Source organism: Erinaceus europaeus, chromosome 5, assembly GCF_950295315.1.
Source record: "Erinaceus europaeus chromosome 5, mEriEur2.1, whole genome shotgun sequence".
In the NCBI taxonomy this organism is placed as follows: Eukaryota; Metazoa; Chordata; class Mammalia; order Eulipotyphla; family Erinaceidae; genus Erinaceus; species Erinaceus europaeus.
The window spans coordinates 119,993,730-120,017,060 of NC_080166.1; the positions used below are offsets into that span (position 1 = coordinate 119,993,730).

The following is a 23,331-nucleotide window of genomic DNA, read 5'->3' on the forward strand; positions in this document are numbered from 1 at the left end:
CCAGATTTAGCACTTTAATGAATTTTTGTTCCTTCCTTGGTTCCCCCCCCCCATTTTTAATTTTTCTTGATTTTTAAAGGATTTATTTATTTAAATTCATGAGAGATACCAAAGCACTTCTTGGTTCTTGTATAAGCAGTACTGGGGATCAATCCTGGGGCCTCAGGCCTACAAGTCCAGTGCTCTAATGCTGAGCCATCTCCTAGGCACTTTATTTTATTATTATTTTTTTTGGAGTCAGGGTTTCTTTATTGGTACACCAGGACATGGGGTTGGAGGGTCCCCAAAGCCACATAGCAGCATGTCCAGGGACCCCCAAGGCAGTGACTTCCAAGGCACTGGGGCAGCCCTCAGCAGTAAGCACCAAGCAGAGCAGGTGTGGTCCCATCACGGGTGCTCAGAGGCCAAGTTCGGTCCTCTACAGGGCTCAGGCTGTCAGCTCCTCTTGTGGGCCTGCAAGGCTTTCTGCCGGTAGATCTCAGCAGTGAAGGGCTCTTCAAACTGGAGTGCCAGCATGTAGATGAGAGCCACCACAGCAGTCAGCAGCAGGCCAGTGGGGCTGGCGTTCATGATAGCCCAGCCCAGGTAGTCGGCTGTGCTGCCCCAGTACATAGGGTTATCCAGGAAGTTGAATGGGAACATGGTCACTCTGGCCTCCTTGAAGATCCCAAAGTAATCACCTAGGAAGGTCCCAGTGAAGCCCAGTGCTAAGAAGCTGCAAAGGACAAACACGCTACTCACGCCCAGAAGTGCCAGCCCCGCACTGTAGGCCAGGGAGTCATCCAGGATCTCCATCTGGGGCTGGCTCAGCATGGCTTGTGTGAAGCAGTGTGAGCGCAGGAAATTCAGCAACAGGATGGCACCCCCTAGGGTGAGGGGAGCCGAAGGCCTTGCTCAGTTTGCAGGTTTTCTATTCCCATCTGGCCACCTGTGGCAGGTGGACAGTGACTGGATGTCCTGGGATTTCCTCCTCTGGATTTCCAGAACCCTAGGTAGAGATAGGCTTGCCCAGCCCACCCACACTCAGGATCAAATACTTTGTCCCTGGCCCAGCAGGTGGTGTAGGGAAAAGCACTTTATTCTTTTTTAAAGTTCTTATTTATTGAATAGAGACTGAACAATTGAGAGGGAAGGGGATGATAGGGAGAGAGACTGCTTTAACGCACAGGAAGCTTTCTCGCATACCCCTCACAAGTAGGGATCCAAAGCTTGGGTCCTTGTGCATGGTAGCTTGGCGCACTCAGCACTCAGCTAGGTGCGGCGCCACCCAGCCCCTCTCCTGTTTCAAAGACTTATAAGTAATATAACATGTTATAGAGAAAGGGGAGAAAAAACCAGAGCGTCCATCTGGCCAGAGATTGAACTCAGGACTGTTTTTAAAAGTCCAGTGTCTTAACCATTGCACCACTTCCTGGATTGTTCTCCTTTGATTTTACTTACTTATTCATGAAAAGAGAGATGGAAAGAGAACCACAGCATCAGTCTGGCATATCCATTGCTGGGAAATCAAACTTAGGACTTCATACTTGAGGGCCCAGCATTTTACCCATGTGCCACCTCCTGGGTCCTCTGATTTTTAATCAGCTATTTCTGGAATTTCAAAGTTCTCAAACTCAACAGCAAACTTCCTAGAGCCCTTTAATATATGTGTAACTATCAGTATGATGCTGTGGCATCATAAGAAGGTAAGAAGAGCCGTTTCAGAGACTGGTGTTGGTGCTGCTGCCTGTCAGTTGTGCTCACTGGGGTGAACCATTCAAGAACACTGGGTACTTTTGTTAAATCATTAAGACCCTGTGTTTGGAAGCTGGCTTTCTGAATACTGTGTGGGGGATTCTTTTTCCCCAGGAACCTCGGACAAGTCAAACCTGGAGCTGATCACGCTGACATGCACCTGTGTGGCTGCCACCCTCTTCTGGCTCCTCCTAACTCTCTTTATCCGAAAACTCAAAAGGGTAAGAAGCTCTTAGCTAAAGTTCAGCATTCCTTCACACACAATCTAGAAAGGTGTCTGAGGTCTAGATTCAGGTTCACATGGCACCTATGAAATCTTTTTCAGAAAGAAAAGACTTATGGGGTGGGAAGGGGAGAGAAAGAACAAGAGAGAGAGATGAACATTTCTGCTCTGGCTTCTGTGAAGCTAGAGATGGAACCTGGACCCTCCCACAGACAAGTGCTGTATGTTGTCACCCAGCTGTCTCTCCAGCCTGGAATTCTTCTCTGCCTCACTCTGCTGAAAGTCAAAATAAAGCCCCACCTCTAACTTTTCACTCCAAACATGAAAACTCAAAAGAAATGCATTGCAGCCCTGTACTCTTAGTATCCCAAGGTTATGATTGCATTTCCTGGAGTGAGTGATTTGTGGTGGGATTTAGACTTCAGATTCCTGAAATGTGGCCTGTAGTCAGTGGAGGAGGAGTCAACACACATCATTCATGCATCATATCACTAGAGCACACCCCCTCAGTGCAGATGGCCAGGTCCTTCCTGCACTGGGCCCAATGTCAAGTGGGGGACAAAAGCTAAAGTGCACAGAGATGGACTTTGCTTGGTGCCACAGATGAACAACCGAGTGCCACTAATACACTAATGGGAAGATGTGGGAAGGGGATGACTGGGCAAGCAGAAGACAAAAGTGTAGCAGGCAGGGCAGGGCAGGGCAGGGCACAAAGATGGGAGACTGGAAGAAGGCCAGTGTAGCCAGCACTGCAAGGGAAGAGGTCCAAGATGAGGCTGGAGAGGCCAGTGGGGAGAGGGCTCAAAGCCTAACCAGGCAGGTGCTTGCCAGTCATGGTAAGGCATTCAGTCTGTATTCTACAAGTAATGGGAGGCTGGGGTTGGGAAGAGAGGGGTGAGTTCACCCTGCTGGAGGAAACTTGGGTAGTAATCTTACATGTGAGAGATGTGTCTGGAAAGATTAATTTGACTGCTGGGAACACTGTAGACCAGAAAGAGTTGGACTGACTAGGGAGGAACCTAGTAAAAGACTTTATAGAATAGTAAGAAGTGATGGGAGCTTAGTCCAAACTGTTAAAGCCAAAGATACCTAGGAGATAAGATCAACCAAATTTGTAAGTGTCAGGTATCAATTTCGAGCTTTATGGGCCTTTTTTTTAACATCAGTTATGAGAAAGACAGAAAAGGGAGATGATGTGGCCACAGAACTCTTTGCTAGCATATGTGGCGCCAGGGACTGAACCCAGGGCCTCAAGCATGCAAGTCTTGCGCTCTACCCATTGAGCCACCTCCATGACTTTCATATTATACCAGTTGTTGCAGAAAGCGCTTTGTGTAGTATCTAACTTCCAAATCCAGAGAAGATTATATTATTTTATTACATTATAGAGACATATTAATATGTCATCTGTAACATAATAAAATTTGATTATTACTCCAATTTTATAGAGGGAAATTGAGAGTCAGGGAATAGAAAGTCATGATCCTAGTTAGAACCAAACTTGAGTTTGAACCTAGGCTGTTCAGCTTTAGATTTGACGTTCAAAATCTGTAAGATATACTTGAAAGTGCTGGCATGACACAAGGTGAGTAGCTGTCCACAGTGGTGAGTACGAGGCCTCAGGGAGTGCTGTATAGAAGGACTGGTTTTTAAAGCCTGGCAATGAAGGATACTCCTTTAGAAGGAAAAAAGTCAAATAGTCACTTTCATCTTGAAATGGAAGGTGCCTCATACAGGGAAGTAGATCTAGCAAAGGCAAAGCCTGCCAGAGCTGTCAGGGAGGCAGAAGATCCTCGGAGCTCAGAAGAGAAGAGGGAGAGAATAACCTGCAGAGAAAGCAAACATTAGAGAGACTTTCGAGGTCGTGACTGGAAGGAAAGCGACAGGAAAACTACCCTTCTCTTTCCCACGCCCCCAAGATCAGGGGAGGAGGGAGTGTGGTTACTTAGCAAAGTAGAAGTAAAAGTAGAAAGATAAATTAGAGCCAAATTAGAGAGGTCATTTATTTCCTCTAAAAATTATGACATTTTGGCATAAGGATAAGTGCAAAAGATTATTAGCTCAAATCTTGAATACTTTAAAAATTGCAAGTGACTGGTTGTAGATGGCAATTAGAAACAAAGCATCAAATTATATTTCCCTGTGGCTTTTCTAACCAGTGCAAATTCCTTATGGGTAAAGACTGAATCTTTATTCCCACCCTACATGGCCCAGTGATACAATTACAAGCAACATCTATTGTTACCATATACCGGGCCCTTTCCTAACAGCTTTACCTGGATTATTTCATTTGATACTTACAACAACCCTAAGTGATAAGTACCCTATACTATCAGGATATCAGAGATAAGAACTAGCTTAAAGAGGTTAAAACAAGCAACATGGCCAAGGTCATGAGCTGGTCAGACACTGAGCTATTGTGTGTCACCTCAGTGACTTACTGTGACACTTCCATGTAGGTAGTTAATAAATGCTTAGTGTTGATGTCAATAGAAAGAACAGCTATTTGGCAACTCAGATTCTACTACCCTGCTGTTCTCAAAGCTCTTTTAAAAAAAATCTGTTTATGAACATAAGGACCAGAGGATCACTGACACATGGGGTGCCAGGGAGCAGCTCAGAACCTCATGCTTTAAGTCCAGTGTTTTAGCCACTGCACCACCTCCTGGGCCCAACTTCTCAAAAGTCTTGAGGTTTGTTTGGTGCTGCCTCTTATCTGCACCACTGAGATGGATCCTAAAAGTGCCACAGGGACAACACACACACACACACACACACACACACACACACACACACACACACACACATCTTCCTTTCCCCGCCCCATGCCTGATACCACTGCCACCTCCCTGTGCATCCCACAGAGCCCATGTCCCTTGCCAGGCTTTGGCTGACCCCTGCTGCTCTTGACCTACTTTAGACCATGAAAAGTTGGGGCACACCAGCTAGACTGTAGGTCTCGCCAAGTGTGAGGTCCTAGGCTTGAACCCAGGGACCACGGTGAGCGATGTTCCAGGTCCCTGTCTTACTAATAGGCGGATCTTTTTAAAAAGAAAAATCTGTTCGTGGACCTCACCTCACCAGCTTCTTTGGTGAGCACCCAGCACCCTGGGATAGGAATCTTACTCCCCTAGAATCTTCGGGACTCACATCCCACCTTCCAGGCTGGGCCTCAGCCATGTCACCCAGTGGTGGCTGCACTACTTGCCAGCGGTGCTCCAGAGCTTTGTTTCCCACTTCTGGTGGAGACCTTTCTGCCTCGTGCTGTCTGCCACACTGGTCAGTGATCATTTCTGTGAGCAGGAGGCTGATTGCAAGTGATGGATGAGGTGAGCTGTGACAGCCCTGAACGGGGTGAGTAAGGGCTGAAGAATGCGGGTGGTGTGCATGCAGGGCTGTCTGCTTTTCTCAACTCTGACCTTGCTTTGTAAAAGGCACCAGCAGAAAGGGCCCCACGACTCATGTAAATGAACTGATGTGACTTACAGGCCCCACCTTATATGGGCAGCATACGTGCACTTCCTTTCTGTCCTGCCCACAGAAATGCAGGCAGTGGGTCTACACTTAATTAACAGGAAATACAGCTCGTGATAGGAATCTAAGACACCAAATGGAAATCCGGTTATCTGTAATCTGAAATAAAGAGTATTTTCTGGTCTCTGTTTGCCAAGATCATCTTACATTTGAAGGCAGATACCAGCCTTGCTTATTTGACAACCTACTAATGGCCAAAGGGGCTTGGAAGATGGCTGTGCATCTTCTGGCTGGTTTTCTCCCTCGCCTTGGAAACTATCAGCTCCTATTTCTTGCTGAGGGTGATCATATTCTCACCTCACTTGTGCACTCTACAGTATTTTCAGGAGCTCTAGCCAACTAACAGGAGATATAGATTCTCTGTACTGAGTCCCTTAACTGTCCCAGGGACCCTGAGTTTACTTTGCCCCCCATCCCTGACTTTTCTGGAAAATGGAGTAAAGTCACAGCCCAGGTTCCCACTGCTGGCTCCAAACAAATGACATGGGGAAATAATTCTAATCATGTTTGGAATGATTTCATCTGGGCTGGTGAAACCCACACTACAGAATGCTCTGTGGGAACAAGGGGCTGTTTACTGGAACTCACATGATCAGTGAGTGCACTGTGCCTGGACACATGCTTCCAACCAAAGGGTCCATAAGAGCAGATGCTGCCAAGTGCTGTTTGCAGATGCAAGTACTGCTTGGAGGGTGTTTTTACAGATTCCTCAGTGGTGACTGTGCCATCTCTTTCCTTTCCAGTCCTCCCCCGAGATAAAGGCCGACTACCTGTCCATCATAATGGACCCGGATGAAGTGCCCCTGGATGAGCAGTGTGAGCGGCTCCCGTATGACGCCAATAAGTGGGAGTTCGCCCGGGAGAGACTCAAACTGGGTAATGTCTTTGTGCAGCAGCTCCCTGGGCCTGCGTGGTGCGCCCACTGCGGGTCTAGCACTGAGGTTTGGTTTGGGGGCTGCCCGGGTAGACAGAGCCTGGGCTGCGAGCTCTGGTTGCTTGGACTAGCTGGGGAGACAGACTCCCAGAGGTCAGTCACTTCAGCTAGCACAGAAGACAAAGAGGCACCCGCTGTCCTCTGCAGTTACAAAGCTCCTGCTCTAAGCAGAAGCCAGTCTCAGCCCCAGGGACGTGAAGTGGATGGAGACAGCCATACGACTCATCAGTAAGGAAGTCGGCGGGGCCAGGAGCCAGCTTGTTGGTAGAGCACACACTTTATGCAGAGACCCAGGTTCAAGCTTCCAACTACCACCTGGAAGCACCTGCACAGGGGAGGCTTCACAAGCAGTGGAGCAGTGCTGTGGTGGCCCCCTTTAGCTTTCTTACCCTCTCTGTCTGGAGGGGAGGAAGCCCATCAGGAGTAGTGGGGTCATGTAGGCACAAAGTCAGAGTGATAACCTGGTAACAACAAAACAGATGGGGGAAAATGCCTCACTTTCAGCAGGGGCCTTGCAATTATAGGCAGGCAAATAACCTTTTAGAGGTGTTAAAAATTTGTGGAATGGTGGAGGGCTGGGCAGTAGCACACTGGGTTAAGCTCACATAGTGTGAAGCGCAAGGATCCCAGTCCGAGCCCCCAGTTCCCCACCTGTAGGGGGGTTGCTTTGCAAGTGGTAAAGCAGGCCTGCAGGTGTCTTTCTCTCCCTCTCTTTATCCTCCCCTTCTCTCTCAACTTCTCTCTGTCCTATCCAACAATAGGAGTAACAGCAACAATAGAAAAATGGCCTCCAGGAGCAGTGGATTTGTAGTGCATGCACCAAGCCCCAGCGATAACCCTGGAGGCAAAAAATAAAAAATAAAAATATTGTGGCATGGAAGGGTAGGAAGCTCAGTGGCAGAGTATCAAAATTGCATGTGTGCAATTATCAAGTCTGGTCCCACAAATGTTGGAGCAGTGCTCTGCTCTCCCCCCTCTGAGAAATGATCTTTAAAAAATAACCATAAAACAAGGAAACTTGGGGGGGGGGGTTGGTGGGGCTGGTAGAATACGTGCCTTGCCAGACAGGCCAGGCCCTCCGAGCATAGTATGGGGAAGCCATGGAACTTGGGTGGAGGGGAGCTCTGGTATTGTAGTCTCTCTCTCCCTCCTACTGTGTTTCTCTATTTGAATAAATGGCCTAAGAGACCCTGTGCTCTCCCCCCCCCCCAAACACACACACACAGTAGTAGAATGGTTATGCAAACACACTTCCTTGCCTCATGTAGCAAAGTTCCTCAGATCAAACACCTGGTGAAATAGCTGGTGCTCTCCAAGGCTGTGAGTCAGAAAGCCCTCTGCAGGCCAGGAGCTAGCCCACCTGGTACAGCAAGCGCAGTAGCACGCTAGGTCTGAGCTCCAGCACCTGTGTGGGAGCAGCATGGATGGCCCTGGGGGAGCTCCGTGCACTGCGGAGAGCTGTTTTGCCCTCCTCTCATCCTCTCCCTTTCTCTAAAGAATGGAAAAGGCCAACCTGGGAGACCCCTTAGCTGTGGTACCATAAAGCCCCACTCCTGCATTCAAGCAAACCTATAAAACCCTCGCCATGAACCTGCAAATCCACTCTGAATTCTCCCAGAGTGATCAGATGGTGCAGACAGAGAAAAAAGCTGGGGGGGGGGGAGCACGTTCCAGCCTTAGGTTTTAAAGATAATCATCTTCTGGGTATGCCCTGTAAGCAGCAGGTAGGCAAGCCTGCCTCTTCTCAGCTTCCACCCTGCTCCCCAGCTCTCCAGCTGGCCGGAGCTCCTTTCCCCACCTCAGACACATCAATGCAAACTCAGCTCCAGCCAGCACTGTTACAAAACAACCAGGCCCTCAATTACTACTGCCCCAAATATTTGGACTGTGGCTTCTGAAAGCTTTCCATCACTCCTGCGTGTGCCAGGATCATTAGTAGTTGGAACTAGGAAAAGAGATCATGGGCACAGAGTTCCCAGAGCCTGTCACTCTCACTGCAAAGAGCCCATTGTTCTAAGTCCAACTTCAAGTCCACTTGCGCTTCCCACTGCCCCTCCCTGACTCTAGTGGGGAAGGGTGTGAGGGAACAGAGAAGGATGGCTTCCCTTGCTACTCTGTCAGGCTGTGAAATTACTCCACTTACACTGCTTCTGTCAGGAGAATGAGTACTTGGCCCCCACAGTCTGTTGTTTGCTTGGGAACAAAACTGAAAATCAGTGAAAGACTGGAGAAAAAGGGGGGGGGGGAAGCCAGCAATGGCTCCTGATGGAGGGCCAAGGGTAGTGGGGGGAACCAATTAAATCTAGAGTGGTTCAGGGCACTTCAGATGAGTCATTTCTGCAAGTCTGACGTCTGTGGTGACCTTGGCAGGGCACCTGTCATCACTGTCCCACAACCATAAGCCTTTCTCAGCCACACTGCTTGGCAGAGTGACTAGTCACAGCTGAGCATGTGTCTCCAAGTGCAGGGTATGGGCTCTCTGTCTCTCTGTCCTGCCTCATCATTATTGGGCCTAGAAAAACAGCAATGTTGTCTCGAGGGAGGCTGCTGATCCCTGTAACAATCTCCCTAGGGCTCCAGGGGTTCAGACCAAATCCTTCCAGAAGAGGCTTATGTAATGGCTCTTTTCCTTCCAGAGTGGCCAGTTGCTCAGGCTCAGCTGGTGTGCATGTGACTTTCTCTGGTGGGTGACAGGGCATGCCATCAGTCCCTTCAGTCCCTCTCAAAGCAGTGTGTGTGTCCAAGGATCTCACAAATGATCCCTCTTACCAGTCTGGGAGCAGAAAGGCCCAGGATGTATCTGTTCTGCATATCACATTAATGGCCACAATTTAATGTAAAATTAGCAAGGAAAAGCAGCCGTTTTTCTGTCCACCTGGATGGAGAGTTCTTAAGGGTTGACAGGTGTAGAGATGTGTACAGTCCCAGCTGTGTCTGTGTTCAGCAGGGATACACATTAACTCCCGTCTGACTAGACAATGATAAGTGACTGTACCTGAAAGATACATCTACTACCTGAAGCAGACTGATTCCTCAAGAAGCATAGGAGGGAAGTCAGTTCCTATAAATTCATCCTAGACATTGGAATAGCATTTGACACTGCATCTTCCTACTGGTAAATAAAGCCCGAATGGCCTGAGATAGAAAACAACACAGGGAGTCTGGAATTTGATGGGTGGGATCTTTGAAGACCAGCCTGGAGTACCTGTGGGGACTCAGTCCTGTGCTGTACACCTCACTCCACTCCCGGGTTATCCCAGCAACCTAGTCAGCCCAGGACATTCTTGGAGGAGATTCCAGTGTCCTTTATGTATGGCTGTCATCTGGCACTTTCCCAAGCTACGTAGTGGCATTTAGATTAATACCAAGGACAACATTATTTTATTTATGTATTCCCTTTTGTTGCCCTTGTTTTATTGTTGTAGCTATTCTTGTTGTCATTGTTGTATAGGACAGAGAGAAATGGAGAGAGGAGGGGAAGACAGAGGAGGGGGAAGAGAAAGATAGACACCTGCAAACCTGCTTCAACACTTGTGGAGCGACTCCTCTGCAGGTGAGGAGCTGGGGGCTCGAACCAGAATCCTTATGCCGGTCCTTCTGCTTTGCACCACCTGCTCTTAACCCACTGTGCTACTGCCCGACTCCCCAAGGACAACTTCTTTTACAGGTTCATTTTGCTCCTATGAGCTAGAGTTTCACATAAGGGAAAGACAAGATCAGGCGTGTTCAGGGTGGTATGGCTGTAGACCACAGGAAGGAAAGAAGCCCGAGCACCATGCTAATATGTGTGGTACTAGGGATTGAACTGGCAGCCGCAGGCATGCGGTCCTGTGCACCACCAACAGCCATTTTCCCAGCTGGGTCAGGCAAGGTCAAGTGTGTGTGACTGGAATCCCAACAGGTGGAGCAGTGTAGGGGTCTGCAGAAGGGTTCTGTGATAAAGAGCCCCTAAGAGCTTCATGCTGTTTGATGAGGTTAACAGTCTGTCTCCAAGAAAAGAAGTAAAAACCAGGAGTCAAGTAAGGAGGAGGAGGAAGGAAGGAGGGGGAGGAAGAGGAGATGCCCTATGATGGAATTCAAGTCCCCATACTCTTGTTTTAAAATAAAGTGAATTCCGAGAGTGAAGGAGAAGCGTGGGGGCTGCCATTGTGGAGAAGAGAGCTGCTGCCCCCAAGCAAACCCAAGTCTAGACATCTGTGGAGAGCTTTCCCAAAATAAAGTGGTCTTGGTACTTCTCAGCCTCAGGACACATCTCATGTCAGATAAAAGGCGGCACTGGAGAAAACATTACTCTTACCATTAAAAAACGTCAGGAATCCCTTCCCTCAATTCGGATGCACTAGTGATTGCAAGTCTGGAGAAGGCTTGCTGGTACCCTCTCCATATGTGGTTTCCACATCCAGGGTCCCTGGAAGGCTCCTTTATTTAGACTGGAGCCCCTACTCTGCTTTGTGGATACAAACATACGTGCTTTTAGATTTTTTAGTTTGTTTCATGAGAGAGACCAAAACATTGTTCAGTTCTGACATATACGGTGCCAGGCATCGAATCTGCACCCTCAGATATGCAACTTCTGTGCTCTACTTCTGAGCTATCTCCACTCTTCATCCTAGTATCTATCCCGGGCAATTTTATCTTGTTCCAGTGCTTCCTCTGGAAAGAATGGCCTTTGTGCACCACGACTACATGTCTGTCCAGAAGATAAGTACATAACTTCTCCACATTGTCCTGATGCTAATTAATTAATCAGGGATGAGCCTGTCATCCCTGTGAGAGAGATAGGAAGACAGCAAGAGACCCTCATGGTTACACTGCTAACCAAGCCGTTGTCATATCCTACCTGGATGCCCTGGGTTGCTAGCACTGAAAGATTTTGAGCAAAGGCAGGCTGAAGACACCTCTCTTTCTGAAGGGCTGAACATAGATGCATAGAGGTCCTAGCATCATGAAGAACACGTAAGACTACAGACTTTACAGGAAAGCTATCTTGGGACATAAGGAACTCAAAAAGGAAGTGGGAGAAGAAAGCAGGTAGAAAGGAATGAGCCAGAGTTAATAATCTGAAGGCCTGCTATCAGGATAATCTGAGCAAGAGCATGATAGGAGAGAAGACTGTTCAGTCTGCATGCTGCTAGGAGCTATTTTGACAAAGGGTGTTTGGTTAGCTTCCCCACGCACACACACCCCACGCCGCCGAGAGCCTGTGGCTTTTCAGCTATATCTTGCTTTTTTCTCTAGCTTCCATTTAGCCTCCTGTTTCCTGGTGGTGCAAAAGGTACCTCCTAAATTAAAGGCGGGCAGGCTATTAGAGGTGGGGGGCAGAGTGGCAGCATTTATAATCACTTACCCACTATAGTGTTATAAATGGTGTTTCACTCTCAAGGACTTCCCCCCACCTCATAGGCCTGTCTTAGTTGCCTTTAACTGTATGAAACTGACTTTACTTATCCCAAAAGTTCCCGCCTGTATCTGCTCTTCATTCTGCACTAAATACTTGGGGACTTGTAGGCGTCAGGCTCAAGGGCAGGCTGTAGGGAAGCTCAGACACGGCCATTGCCGACTCTGAGTCAAGATGTCCCAGCTGAGGACAAGAAGGAACATATTAACAGTCACTGTGACATAATGGGTCCCAGGAAAGAGCCCTTACTGGCTTATTGCTTTTGGCAATCAAGCGCCTCTGTGGTTGAAATGTACGACTGCCTGTGGTCAACAGGCTCCTGTGCTGAGCCGTGAAGATTTGTAATCCTCATGTAAAGACATGAATACTGGATTATTTTGCCAGGTAAGGAAGTCTGAGAAACGACAAATCATTTTTTTCTTCTCCAACTTACTTTTAAATCAATTGAGCACTAATGTACAAGATTATAAAATTGTAGATATATGTATGTGATTTACAACACACCCTTTCCTGCCTCCCATACTCTGTGGTAATTCAGAGTTTGAGAGCCAATTTGACTGTTATTTTTGCAAATTTGCTTTTATTATCTCTATTTCACATAAAAATGAAACCCCCCAGTAGCTGGCTTCTCTCACTGATTTATTCCACCTAGCATGATCATTTCTAATTCACTCATTTTTGTCCCCAAGAACCCAGTATCATCTTTTTTAACAAGGGTCATATTTCATTGACTACATTTCCCACAACTTATCCAGTCATTTATCAATGGACATTCAGTTTGATTCCATAGTTTGACGATTGTGTACAGTGCAGCTATGAACATGGGAGTGCAGACACCCTTTGAATTAGTGCTTCCATGTCATTGCGATGAATGCCTAGCAGTGGTACTGTTAAACTTTGAAGTATTCCCATTTTTTTAAGGGGTCACTGTACCATTTTCCGTAGTGACTGTATCTGTTTACCTAACCACTGACAGCATATTGGAATTCTTTTTCTTTTTTTTTAATTTTTTTTAATTTTTATTTATTTATTCCCTTTTGTTGCCCTTGTTTTATTGTTGTAGTTATTATTGTTGTTGTCGTTGTTGTTGGATAGGACAGAGAGAAACGGAGAGAGAAGGGGAAGACAGAGAGGGGGAGAGAAAGATAGACACCTGCAGACCTGCTTCACCACCTGTGAAGCGACTCCCCTGCAGGTGGGGAGCCGGGGTTCGAACCGGGATCCTTATGCCGGTCCTTGTGCTTTGCGCCACCTGCGCTTAACCCGCTGTGCTACAGCCCGACTCCCTGGAATTCTTTTTTCTTCATATTCTCAACATTCACTTGTTTCCAATTTTCTTTTTTCCACCAGAGCACTGCTCAGTTCTGTCTTGTGGTGATGCTAAGAACTGAATGTGGGGCCATCAGGGCCTCAGGCATGAGTCTTTTTGCATAATAATTATACTATCTCCTCGGCCCTGGTGTGAGAGCCTATCTCACTGTGGTTTTTAATCTGTATATCCCAGATAAGTGATGCTGAGTTTTGTTTTGTTTTTTAATGTGTAAGCGTTCTTTGGACAAGCAGAGCAAAACAGTTTTTTATAACTGTGAAGCATTATTATAACCAACATAGTAACCACCATTCTCTATTTCTCTCTTCCTGAGGAAAATAGATGAAAAGAATGGATAACTCTCTTAAGTAACAGGGCCACCTAGATCTGGAAGCTTTTCCTTCCAGATGGAATGTGCTGACAAGACATCTGATCACCTGTTGGCACACATGCCTCAGGGGCTCACCTCGCTGTGGAGAGTGAAGTCACCCCTGAAGAACAATGGAGGCAAAAATGCCCAGGAAATCAAGGATTTTTGACTGGGGTGGGGGGGTGTCAAATTTGTTGGCTATTCTAATCAGTTACATGCCTCACATGCTCATGTAGAGATTTAAAAAGAAAAAAAAAAAATCATGCTTCCAGGGGCCAGGAGGTAGCACACTGGGTTAAGTGCACAGAGTATGGAGTGCAAGGACTGGCTCAAGTACCCGGGTTCAAGCCCCCAGCTCTCCACCTGCAGCAGGGTCACTTCACAAATGGTGAAGCAGGTCTGCCGGTCTTTCTCTCCCCGTCTTCCCCTCCTCTCTGTTTCTCCCTATCCTATACAACAACAACAACAACCATAACAACAACAATGGGGAAAAAGATGGCTGCCAGGAGCAGTGGGTTCATTATTACTGAGCGCCAGTGATAACCCTAGAGGCAAAAAAAGAAAAAGAAGAAAAAGGTGCTTCCTTTGTGAAAATGGCTTCACTCATGCTGCGGGACTGACTGGTCCACAACCCGTTTTCCTTCCCTTGCAGGCAAATCCCTGGGCAGAGGAGCTTTTGGAAAAGTGGTCCAAGCATCTGCATTTGGCATAAAGAAATCACCCACATGCCGGACTGTTGCTGTGAAAATGCTAAAAGGTAAGGATGGTGTTACAGAGAAACCCCATATCTTTCCCACCTCCATCCTCTTCAAAGATTCAGATTAAAAAAAAAAAAAAAAGCACTCCACAATGAGCCTGCCAGTTCACCTCTAGAACTACCCAGGAAAAAGTTTTTTCCCCCACACAAGTTAGGTCCTGTATATGAGGTGGACTGCCCTTGGCGGGCCTTTCTGCGAGACCGTCTGCAGTCCTGTGTTCTGTCCCACCTCCAACATCCCCACATACAAAGGCTTCAATGTGAGAAGAATGACAGAACTGCATTGACTAGCTGCTTACGTATATTGGGCTGAACCACATGGAATTGTCTGTCTTTTTTGTTTCCAGTTCTCAACAGCTTTGTGAGGTAGATATTAGTATCCCAGTTTGCATGTGAGAAAACATGTTCCACAAGGGTTAGACAGTCTCTACAAGGCCAAGAAGCTCTTTTGCACCAAAGTCAAACACTGTCAAGTGTGTCCTCTGGGCTTCAGAGCAGTGCCCCCAACCCCTACTCTACTACAGAGATAGCAGCAGGGATCCTGCCTCCTGGAAATGGTCCTCTGCTCCAAAATCCTAAGCCCAAGGTCCTTTGCCTGCCTTTGGGGGCCTTCTGGTATCCAACCTGGAGATAAGCCTGAACTAAATCTGAAGCACATACTTCCTTAGCTAGCCGTGGTGCCCTTTGACAAACTCCAACTGGAGTACAGGCGAGGCAGCTTCCATGCTTGTCTGCTGAGTCCAACAGCAACCTTGTCCTGGCCCCGAAATGATCAGCTGAACACACGAGCCTGCTTTTTTTTTTCTTCTTTCTTTTTCCTTTTTTTTCTCCCAGAGACAAAAATGCATGGGGGAATGGAGTGTGGAAGGGGAAAATTCTGACTTGATGTCTTTTTAAAGGCTCAGAGACACGCCTTTATAATTCAGAGTGTGTAATCTCTTTGTAAATTCTTATCCGCGAGTCTTTTTTTTTTTTTTTTAAACCATCAGCATTGATTAGGAAAGATTGCCAAATCACCCACTCTATGCAAGTCCTAAGAATTCTCATTTAATGTTCTTGCTGAAAGTAGTTGACCATCTGTTCCTAGAAGAAATATGCCCTGGAGCAAAACCTTTAACCTTTTGTGGGCCAGTGTGCACAAGACTGAACGGAGAAAGGCAATCATGTTGTTCATCTGGCGGACAAGGTGTGCAGAGCATCTACTGTGAGCCAATCTCAGCTCCCATGAGGTTTCTAGGGCTTTTCTGTGTATTGTTAAAAAACAGTTTGTGCTTATTAAAGAATGTCAGGAGCTACCACATTTAAGGCACATCCTTGACCCACCTCCTGGGCTGTCTTATAGAAATCATTGCACACACATACAAAAAGATTAGACACAAACTACTACAGAGGTTTTTGTAATGACAAAACAAAAACCTATAGACAGTTCATAAATACCTAGAATGCTGTTCACCAATTGAAAAGAATGGGGTAGGGAGAGAAGGGAAAGCACATTTCAAATGTAATTGTATGTATAAGGACTGAAAGTGCTAACTTCTATGAAGGTAAGTGGGTTGGCATGGCTTTCACCTTGTACTCTGTGTATCAAATTATTAAAATATGTTACAGCAGGAGTTTTTGACTTTCCTTCTAAAAATCATTTCTAAGTGTTAGATGCCTGCCAAGTTAGTAAGAACAGACAGGCAGAACAAACAAGCTAGGCCCTAGGCTCTGCTCATTCTTTGAGTGGTGGTGTTTATCTCTGAGAATGAAGATGAAGCCAGAGGCTTATGGCTCCTTACAACTCTGGAGATAACCCTGAAGACTCCAGGGAGGAAAAGGTTAGAGGAGAGAGTAACACTTTGCAGAGATGTTTACAGAAAGGGCCTCTCCTGGCTCCTGCAGACCCCTGGGCTCCTCCTTTGTAGTTCCACATAGAGGAGAAAGTGAGACAAGAAAGTGAGGATGGCCACATGCCCTGTCTTGAAGATTCTCCTGAAGCCTGGTTCTACAGGAAGGGAAGGAAGTGGAAGGTGTTTTCCCCAGGCACCACCCCTGAGTCAGCGCATTGCTGAGCAGGACCAGGTCCACCAAGAGGAAGCTCTCAGTGACTAACCCCACCGCCACTCTGGGCCTTACTGTAATCAAAAGGATGTTGGCTCAAGAGGGTGGGAGTAATGAAAACAGTCTGGGGATCTGGCCTTTCTGCAGAATGCAGGGAAGTTAATAAAGCAGCCAGCTAAGCATTGACAGCCACTGAGGGTGGGGAGAGGCTGGAATGAGCCCATTGTCCTGTTGCCTTGATTCTTCCTTGCTTCTCACACAGAGGGGGCCACGGCCAGTGAGTATAAGGCTCTTATGACGGAGCTCAAGATCTTGACCCACATTGGCCACCACCTGAACGTTGTCAACCTGCTGGGAGCCTGCACCAAGCAAGGAGGTAATAGAAGGGGAGGGCCTCCTACACACCACACACACACACACACCACACACACACACACACACACACACACACACACACACACACACACACAATTTTCTCAAAGACAGCCTCTTGTCCCCACCTGAATTCTCACCTCCTTGAAAATGGCCTCAGAGGTCCAGAGAAGGTGCTCCCAGTCTAGAAACATCTTCCAAGTACAGTGCATTGACAAATTCTGAAGAGATGTACTTTTACTAGATCTCCTTGCACATATCAAATGGAAGGTATTTTTCTGTCAGGGTGGCCAGAGCCCACGCAAAAGCACAGAAGGTTGAATGACTCCCTAAAGCTTCACCTGAGGATCCATCACTAGAGCAGGAGGCCAGGAGGAGTTGTGTGGAGGCCACTAGAAGGGCCCATCCTTCAGACAGGCCTTGACATGGACAGGGCTGTGATCATGACTGAGGTGCCAGGACTTCTCATGCCCCTTTGTCTTCCTTGTTGGCGCTTGATGTAGACAGATAACCACTCCAAATCAGAAAGGTGCAAAGGATCTAGCCAGAAAATTATTTTCTAAGCTTAACCAGGGAGTAGAGAATCCTTCTCAGGCTAGATTGTAAACAGTAACAAACAAAAACACCTCACCACTAGCTTCTTATCTGTTGTCCTTGGGCCCCCAAAAATACAGGTGAGTGTGAGGTTTCCCAGCAGCTGGGAGACTGGGGAAGGGCCGAGGGGCTTGCTATAGCTCACAGGTACTATTCCGCCTGCAGGGCCCCTGATGGTGATTGTAGAATACTGCAAGTATGGAAATCTGTCCAACTATCTCAAAAGCAAACGAGACTTATTCTTCCTCAACAAGGTAAGAAACTTAAGAGCTGACCAAAAAAAAAAAACCCAAAAACCTGTATTTTCTCAATTAGCAAATAAACTTAAAATTCAACCCCTCCTTTCTCCTCTTTAATTTTGCCCTCCCACGCTAATATAGCTCACTTTTTTTCTCTCTCTTTTTTTTTTCTTTTTACCAGAGTGCTGCTCAGCTCTGGGTGGTGGTGCCGGAGATTAAGCCTGGGCCTCTTGCTTGCAAGTCCTGTGTGTTACAGCTGCCCTACTTCCCCAGGCCTGTAGCTCACTTTCTGTGAACAGCACAGAGTATTTTGATTCCAGTGTATGAGCCAATAACTGGGAATTAAAATGTACTTGCTATCCACCTGAATGCTTATATCTTGATTTTATTTCTCTTTCTGTAGTTACATAGATACAGACATTATTTGCTCACTTGTTTCTTCAAGGAGGATGACAGCAAGTACCCTGGTCTCCATGGGGTAGGAAAATTAAGGGGCAAGTCTGCAGAGTGACTTTACAGCCAAGGAAATACCAGTAGTGGAGCCAGGAAACCATTTTCTTTCCTTCTTATCCCCCCCCCCCAACACACACACATACACACCACCAGCGTTATCTAGCACAACAAAAGCAGTGTGGTGGAAGAAACTCACAGGCCCATAGCTGAAGGCAAGCACCGCTAAAAGTATTATTGAATGTATTACTGAATCAAGGAGGAGGACAGAGAGACTTTGCCCTGGCCACCAGTGCTGTGTCATTTTCTGTGCTGGAGAAGTTTGGGAGGAGTAAGTCAACATTCCTGATTTGTGACCTGCAGTGTTGGTGAAGAATCCATGAAGGGTAGTAGGTAATCCCTCAGACTCCAGAATGACACCTCCTGGCTTTAAATTCTCTCTCTGGGACCATGTGCCCAGTTGTGAGCTTCAGCTCTCTCATCTAGCAAATGCAGATAACAGATGCCAACTTTTAGGGTTGTCCAAGAGAATCAAATTCAGCAAGCACTCAAGAAATGTTCAATACTGTTATCATTGATTCACTGAAAGAAATATTAGGAAAGCCCAGATTACTGTCACTAATCTGCTGGGCAAATGTCTGACATCCAGAAATGTGAGAGACCAGTAGCGCACACAGTCACCACCAGCCAGCTGACTCATAATCTCATCTCAAAAGCTCTGATCCAGCCAAAGAAGTCGGTGTTTAATTAAACTGGTGACACATAGGCAGAAAAGATATTCACTAATTTAAAGCCATGCCCTCTGATAACTGGGATTTTGGCAACGGGTAGTCACTCCAGGGATTGACTGGAGGATACACACCTACCGAGAGAGGAAGTCAAGGAGAAAGAGTCCAGCTCTCCTACCTTCCTTTCTCCTCTCATGATACTGGACTGGAGGTGGGGGAGACTAAGAAAAAGGTGGGAAGCGGTGCCCAGGACAGAGAGCAGTGCAAACCCCCCTTCAGTCCTGGATTGGCTTCAGGAAGGACTAAGCCAGCAGAACCCCCAGGGACCAGAGCAGGATGGACCGTTTGGGTTCACGCGTCCTTTGTTTTGAAAAGTTTGTTTCCTTCTCCTGCTATATTTAATGACCCGCCTGCCTGTTGGTGGAACTTAGTGTTTTCAGGGAAAACCCGTGGCGGGGCTTCTATTTAAAACCTAAAAGAATATCAAGAAAAGGAGAAGGGAAACCGAAAGGATCAATAAAAATGGGATATATCCATTTTCCAAATGTGTTCACCAGGAAACTTCAGTATTACAGTAAGTTCCAGTATTACAGTATCCTTCCAGAGCCCCCAAAGCTTAGTAAGTTCACTGTTGCTTCACTGAGATGGTGCAGGCAAAGATGGACAGCCCACTGGTCAAGAGTCAGGGAAGAGACCTCAAGTTGTGGTGCCTGAAGCACTCCCCACTCCCCCACCCACACGCTTCTCTTCCTCCACCACCTTCAGCCCTCTGAAGGGTCTTGGGCTAAATAAAATCCCAGTCCCAACCAAGCAGAATTCAATCTAATGACAAACAGTGCTATTCTTTACCATCATCTGGGTCAGCTGGGGTGGCAGTGGGCGTCCACTCCGAGCCCCTCCCCCCGCCCCCACCTGCCTGACAGGAAGGTCTCTTTTCATAGACCAGGAGCCTAGTGCTTTCATAGTTGGCCTGGCTGGCTGTCCCTCCTCCAACACCTTCCTCCATCCTCTCGTTGCTCCCTTGCACCCCCTAGTGAGGGATTGCTCACTTTGTGGTATTTCTAGGTAAAGTCACCCTAATGCTGCCACACAATGTGGGTGAATAGTGGGGACACCTCAGCATCACCTAGTAGGGTGAGTGTAAGCTCAGGTCCAGCCAGGAACTGACAGTGCTACCTAGTGTTCCACACACACACACAGGACCAGCTATTCCATTCTAGTCCTAATCCTACTGTTCCAAGGACACAGTACAAAGATAAGTTTACATACAGCAGGGCAGAAATTTTCAAGTAAAGAAGGAAGCTCAGCAAAGGTGATTTGGCTAAGATCACAGGGTTAGTAGAAGAGGCAGAGAACCACCCAGTGGCCTTTGTTACCTTTCCTAGGATCAAGCTACAGTGTCGTGAATCCTCAGAGGAATGACAGATTAAAGGCCCAGGCTAAAGCCCAGGGGACCTCTCTCTGGCATTCCTATCATCTCCTAGATGGCATGTGGAGTGGGAAAGTGGTCAGGACAAAGGCTGGTGTTGGCCAATCCTGAGCACAAAATTGGCTTTTCAGCTGCCTGTGCCTTTGACTACTAGACTTTTGTAGACAGGCAAAATGCCCTTATGGGGCCTGGGTGGTGGCACGTAGTACCATACTCAAGGACCGGGGTTCGAGCCCCTATTCCCCGCCTACGGGGGGGGGGGCACTTCATGGGCAATGAAGCAGATCTGCAGGTATCTTTCTCCCTCTCAATTTCTCTGTCCTATTCAATAAAATAGAGGAAAAAATGGAGGAAAAGCAGCTGCAGGGAGCTGTGAATTCTTAGTATTCATTGCTGGAGTGCTGGTACTAACGATAATCCTGGTGGAAAATAAGAAAAAAAAACTCAACATTGTGGGGAAGATTAAATGAGAAATCCTGTATGTGGACTCCAAGTAAACGCTCAGTAACCCCAGCTGTTATTACTGTTTCATCGCCCTGCCCAAGATGCTGTCTAGAAGCCCAGTTAAGATTCCACAACCCAGGAGCCACCAACTGCCTGGCTGTGGGGGTAGGGGTGGGAGGACCGACGACAATTCACCCAACTCGGTGGGTGACCGTCTCCTAACCCAGGCAGTTGCCAGCCTGATCCCAAACTCCTTTTACCCGTGTCCTGTTTTGCCTCGTTCAAAGGACGCAGCACTTCAGCTGGAACCCAAGAAGGAAAACCTGGCGCCAGATGTGGATGGAGGCAAGAAGCAAAGACTAGACAGTGTCACCAGCAGTGAGAGCTTTGCGAGCTCGGGGTTCCAGGAAGACAAAAGTCTGAGTGATGTTGAGGAAGAGGAGGGTAGGTATTAATTCCCTCCTGCCTTAAAGCTGGAGAGAGTTTTATGGTGTACTGGGCATCTCTGCAGGGGAATAGGCTCGAGCCCCTATTCCCCACTTATGGGGGGGGCACTTCATGAGCAGTGAAGCAGATCTGCAGGTATCTTTCTCTCTCTCCCTCTCAATTTCTCTGTCCTACTCAATAAAATAGAAATGAAAATGGGGGAAAAACATTATCACCCTACAAAAAGTCTGAGGGAAACCAAAGGGTAATGTCCTGAGGAGATCAGATCTGAATAATGATCGTTATGGAGTTGCCAATTTTGACAGGGAATTGTGTGAGGCTCCCCTCAGGCCCTTCCTCTAGACCTGCCCCCCCTCCCCTCCCTTCTTGGGTCACATCAACTGGAGGCCTGGAAAAATCCTCAGTGTTCCTGCTGTAACTCAAGTGCTCTCACAAGTGAACTCTAATCTGCTTGTTGGTTTGGTTATGTTTTGCTAACATTGTTCCAATAAACTGGGATTCTGGTGGAATAACAAGAACCATCACAAATAGTTACGGTTTTAATTCTTTCCAGATTCTGACGACTTCTACAAGCAGCCCCTCACGATGGAAGATCTGATTTCCTACAGTTTTCAAGTGGCCAGAGGCATGGAGTTTTTGTCCTCTAGAAAGGTCAGCCTTGCTTGTGACTGTTGTCTTTGCCAGGCCTGGGTATATGGACTAGTGCTTGTGCCCTTTGCAGGCAGAGTCAACACAACCTCAGTGCCAAAGTCTGGCTCTGAGGGAGGGGTTGTGAGAACACCGAGTTTTGGACATCAGAAGGTAGGACTTCATTTCTCAAGGTTCAGAACCTCACCCAGTGGCAGACTAGACAAATCTGGCAGCTCCTCCCACACTGCACTGGGGCACCTCTCCTTTAGAGCTGGCCAGGACCAGAGCTCTGAGAGCATCTGTTGGCACAGCTCAGTGAAGTCTCACAAAACTGCAGCTGGAACTTGATCCCTGCCTCTCTGATAAAGGTGTGGGGAAGTCTTGCTCCTGGATAGAACTCTGTTGCCAACTTGGTTTACCAGGAGGCTAACCTGCAAACACAGTAGCCAACGAGATCTAGTGCACTTATCCATAGTCTTTGGGGGTTGGGAGAGAACTATTGAGTTGTTGGAAAAGTCATAATGGATTTCTTTTTTTTTTTTTTTTGCCTCCAGGGTTATCGCTGGGGCTCAGTGCCAACACTGCAAATCCACTGCTCCCAGAGGCCATTTTTCCCTATCTTGTTACCCTTGTTCCCTAGCTATTGTTATTTTGCCACTGCTATTATTGGATAGGACAGAGAAATCGAGAGAGGAGGGGAAGACAAAAAAGGAGAGAGAAAAGAAAGACACCTGCACACCTGCTTTACCGCCCCCCCACAGGTGGGGAGCCAGGGGCTCGAACCAGGATCCTTACGCCAGTCCTTGCACGTTGCACCGTGTGCCCTTAACCCACTGTGCTACTGATGGATTTTTCCATGCAAAACTGTATCGTGACTTTTCCAGCAACTCAATATTTGTAAAGAAAGAACTTACTGTTTATGGTGCACTCCAGGGCCCCGGGAGTCGCTTCCTCCATGTCGAGGAAGCTTGTGAAATAGAGCTGCAGAGAAGGAAGAGTGACACTGCGGCGACACAGGAAGTATGTCGGTCCCATTAAGGAAATGCACTGATTATACAACTCTTTTATTCTAGTGTATTCACCGAGACCTGGCAGCACGAAATATTCTTTTATCTGACAACAATGTGGTGAAGATTTGTGATTTTGGCCTTGCCCGGGATATTTATAAGAACCCTGATTATGTGAGAAAAGGAGATGTGAGTTGGACTGATGTTTATTTGATTCATTTATACCCTACCCTTCTTAAACCACAGCCTGAAGTCCTTGATAAATATTTACAATTCCTCAGCCGTGGGCCCTGAAAGCCATCATGTGCTTTCTGCGAAGCAGTGCCAATGGCTGAGGTCCAGAGAGAGGCCACCATCTCCAGGCTTTGTCTGCTGCTCATCCCTGGGCTGTCTCTGTCCTGTGGGCAGCACTGCCTGAGGCCTGCTGACCAGAGCTGGACTGAAGGAGGTCTTGGTGAGGCCGTATCTCACCTCCCTTTGACGCTTGTGGGAGTTCCTTGTACCACTGGAAAGAACAGCCTGGACTGTTCCCCTCAAGTCCGCCTGGGTGATTGATTCTGCAGGTGCATGTAGCTCAGGAAAGGGTGGGGGAGGGCCTGGCGTTATCTCACTCAGGAGGAAACTTCACCTCCCACGTCTGCCTGCTTCACCTCACTTATTCCTGCTGGCTCACCACCATCTTCAATCCC

General features: G+C 47.4%; 2 protein-coding genes across 2 annotated transcripts in view; one reads left to right on the forward strand and one right to left on the reverse strand.

Annotated features, from left to right (window-relative positions):
- Positions 1 to 23,331, forward strand: part of FLT1 (fms related receptor tyrosine kinase 1) — a 186,610-nt gene that overhangs the window by 139,000 nt on the left and 24,279 nt on the right. The window contains exons 16-23 of the mRNA XM_007522390.3: positions 1,849 to 1,955; positions 6,235 to 6,367; positions 14,155 to 14,259; positions 16,565 to 16,678; positions 17,434 to 17,522; positions 20,846 to 21,002; positions 21,559 to 21,656; positions 22,709 to 22,831. Coding sequence (XP_007522452.2) covers positions 1,849 to 1,955; positions 6,235 to 6,367; positions 14,155 to 14,259; positions 16,565 to 16,678; positions 17,434 to 17,522; positions 20,846 to 21,002; positions 21,559 to 21,656; positions 22,709 to 22,831 — 926 coding nt within the window. The remainder of the gene's footprint in view (positions 1 to 1,848; positions 1,956 to 6,234; positions 6,368 to 14,154; positions 14,260 to 16,564; positions 16,679 to 17,433; positions 17,523 to 20,845; positions 21,003 to 21,558; positions 21,657 to 22,708; positions 22,832 to 23,331) is intronic.
- Positions 47 to 877, reverse strand: LOC132538728 (phosphatidylethanolamine N-methyltransferase-like). The gene has a single exon (XM_060191902.1). The coding sequence runs from the start codon at positions 811 to 813 to the stop codon at positions 436 to 438; it is 378 nt and encodes a 125-aa protein (XP_060047885.1). The 5' UTR covers positions 814 to 877; the 3' UTR covers positions 47 to 435.

Coding starts and splice junctions, on each gene's coding strand:
- LOC132538728 (XM_060191902.1), bottom strand. CDS start 813: ATGCTGAGCCAGCCCCAGATGGAGATCCTGGATGACTCCCTGGCCTAC.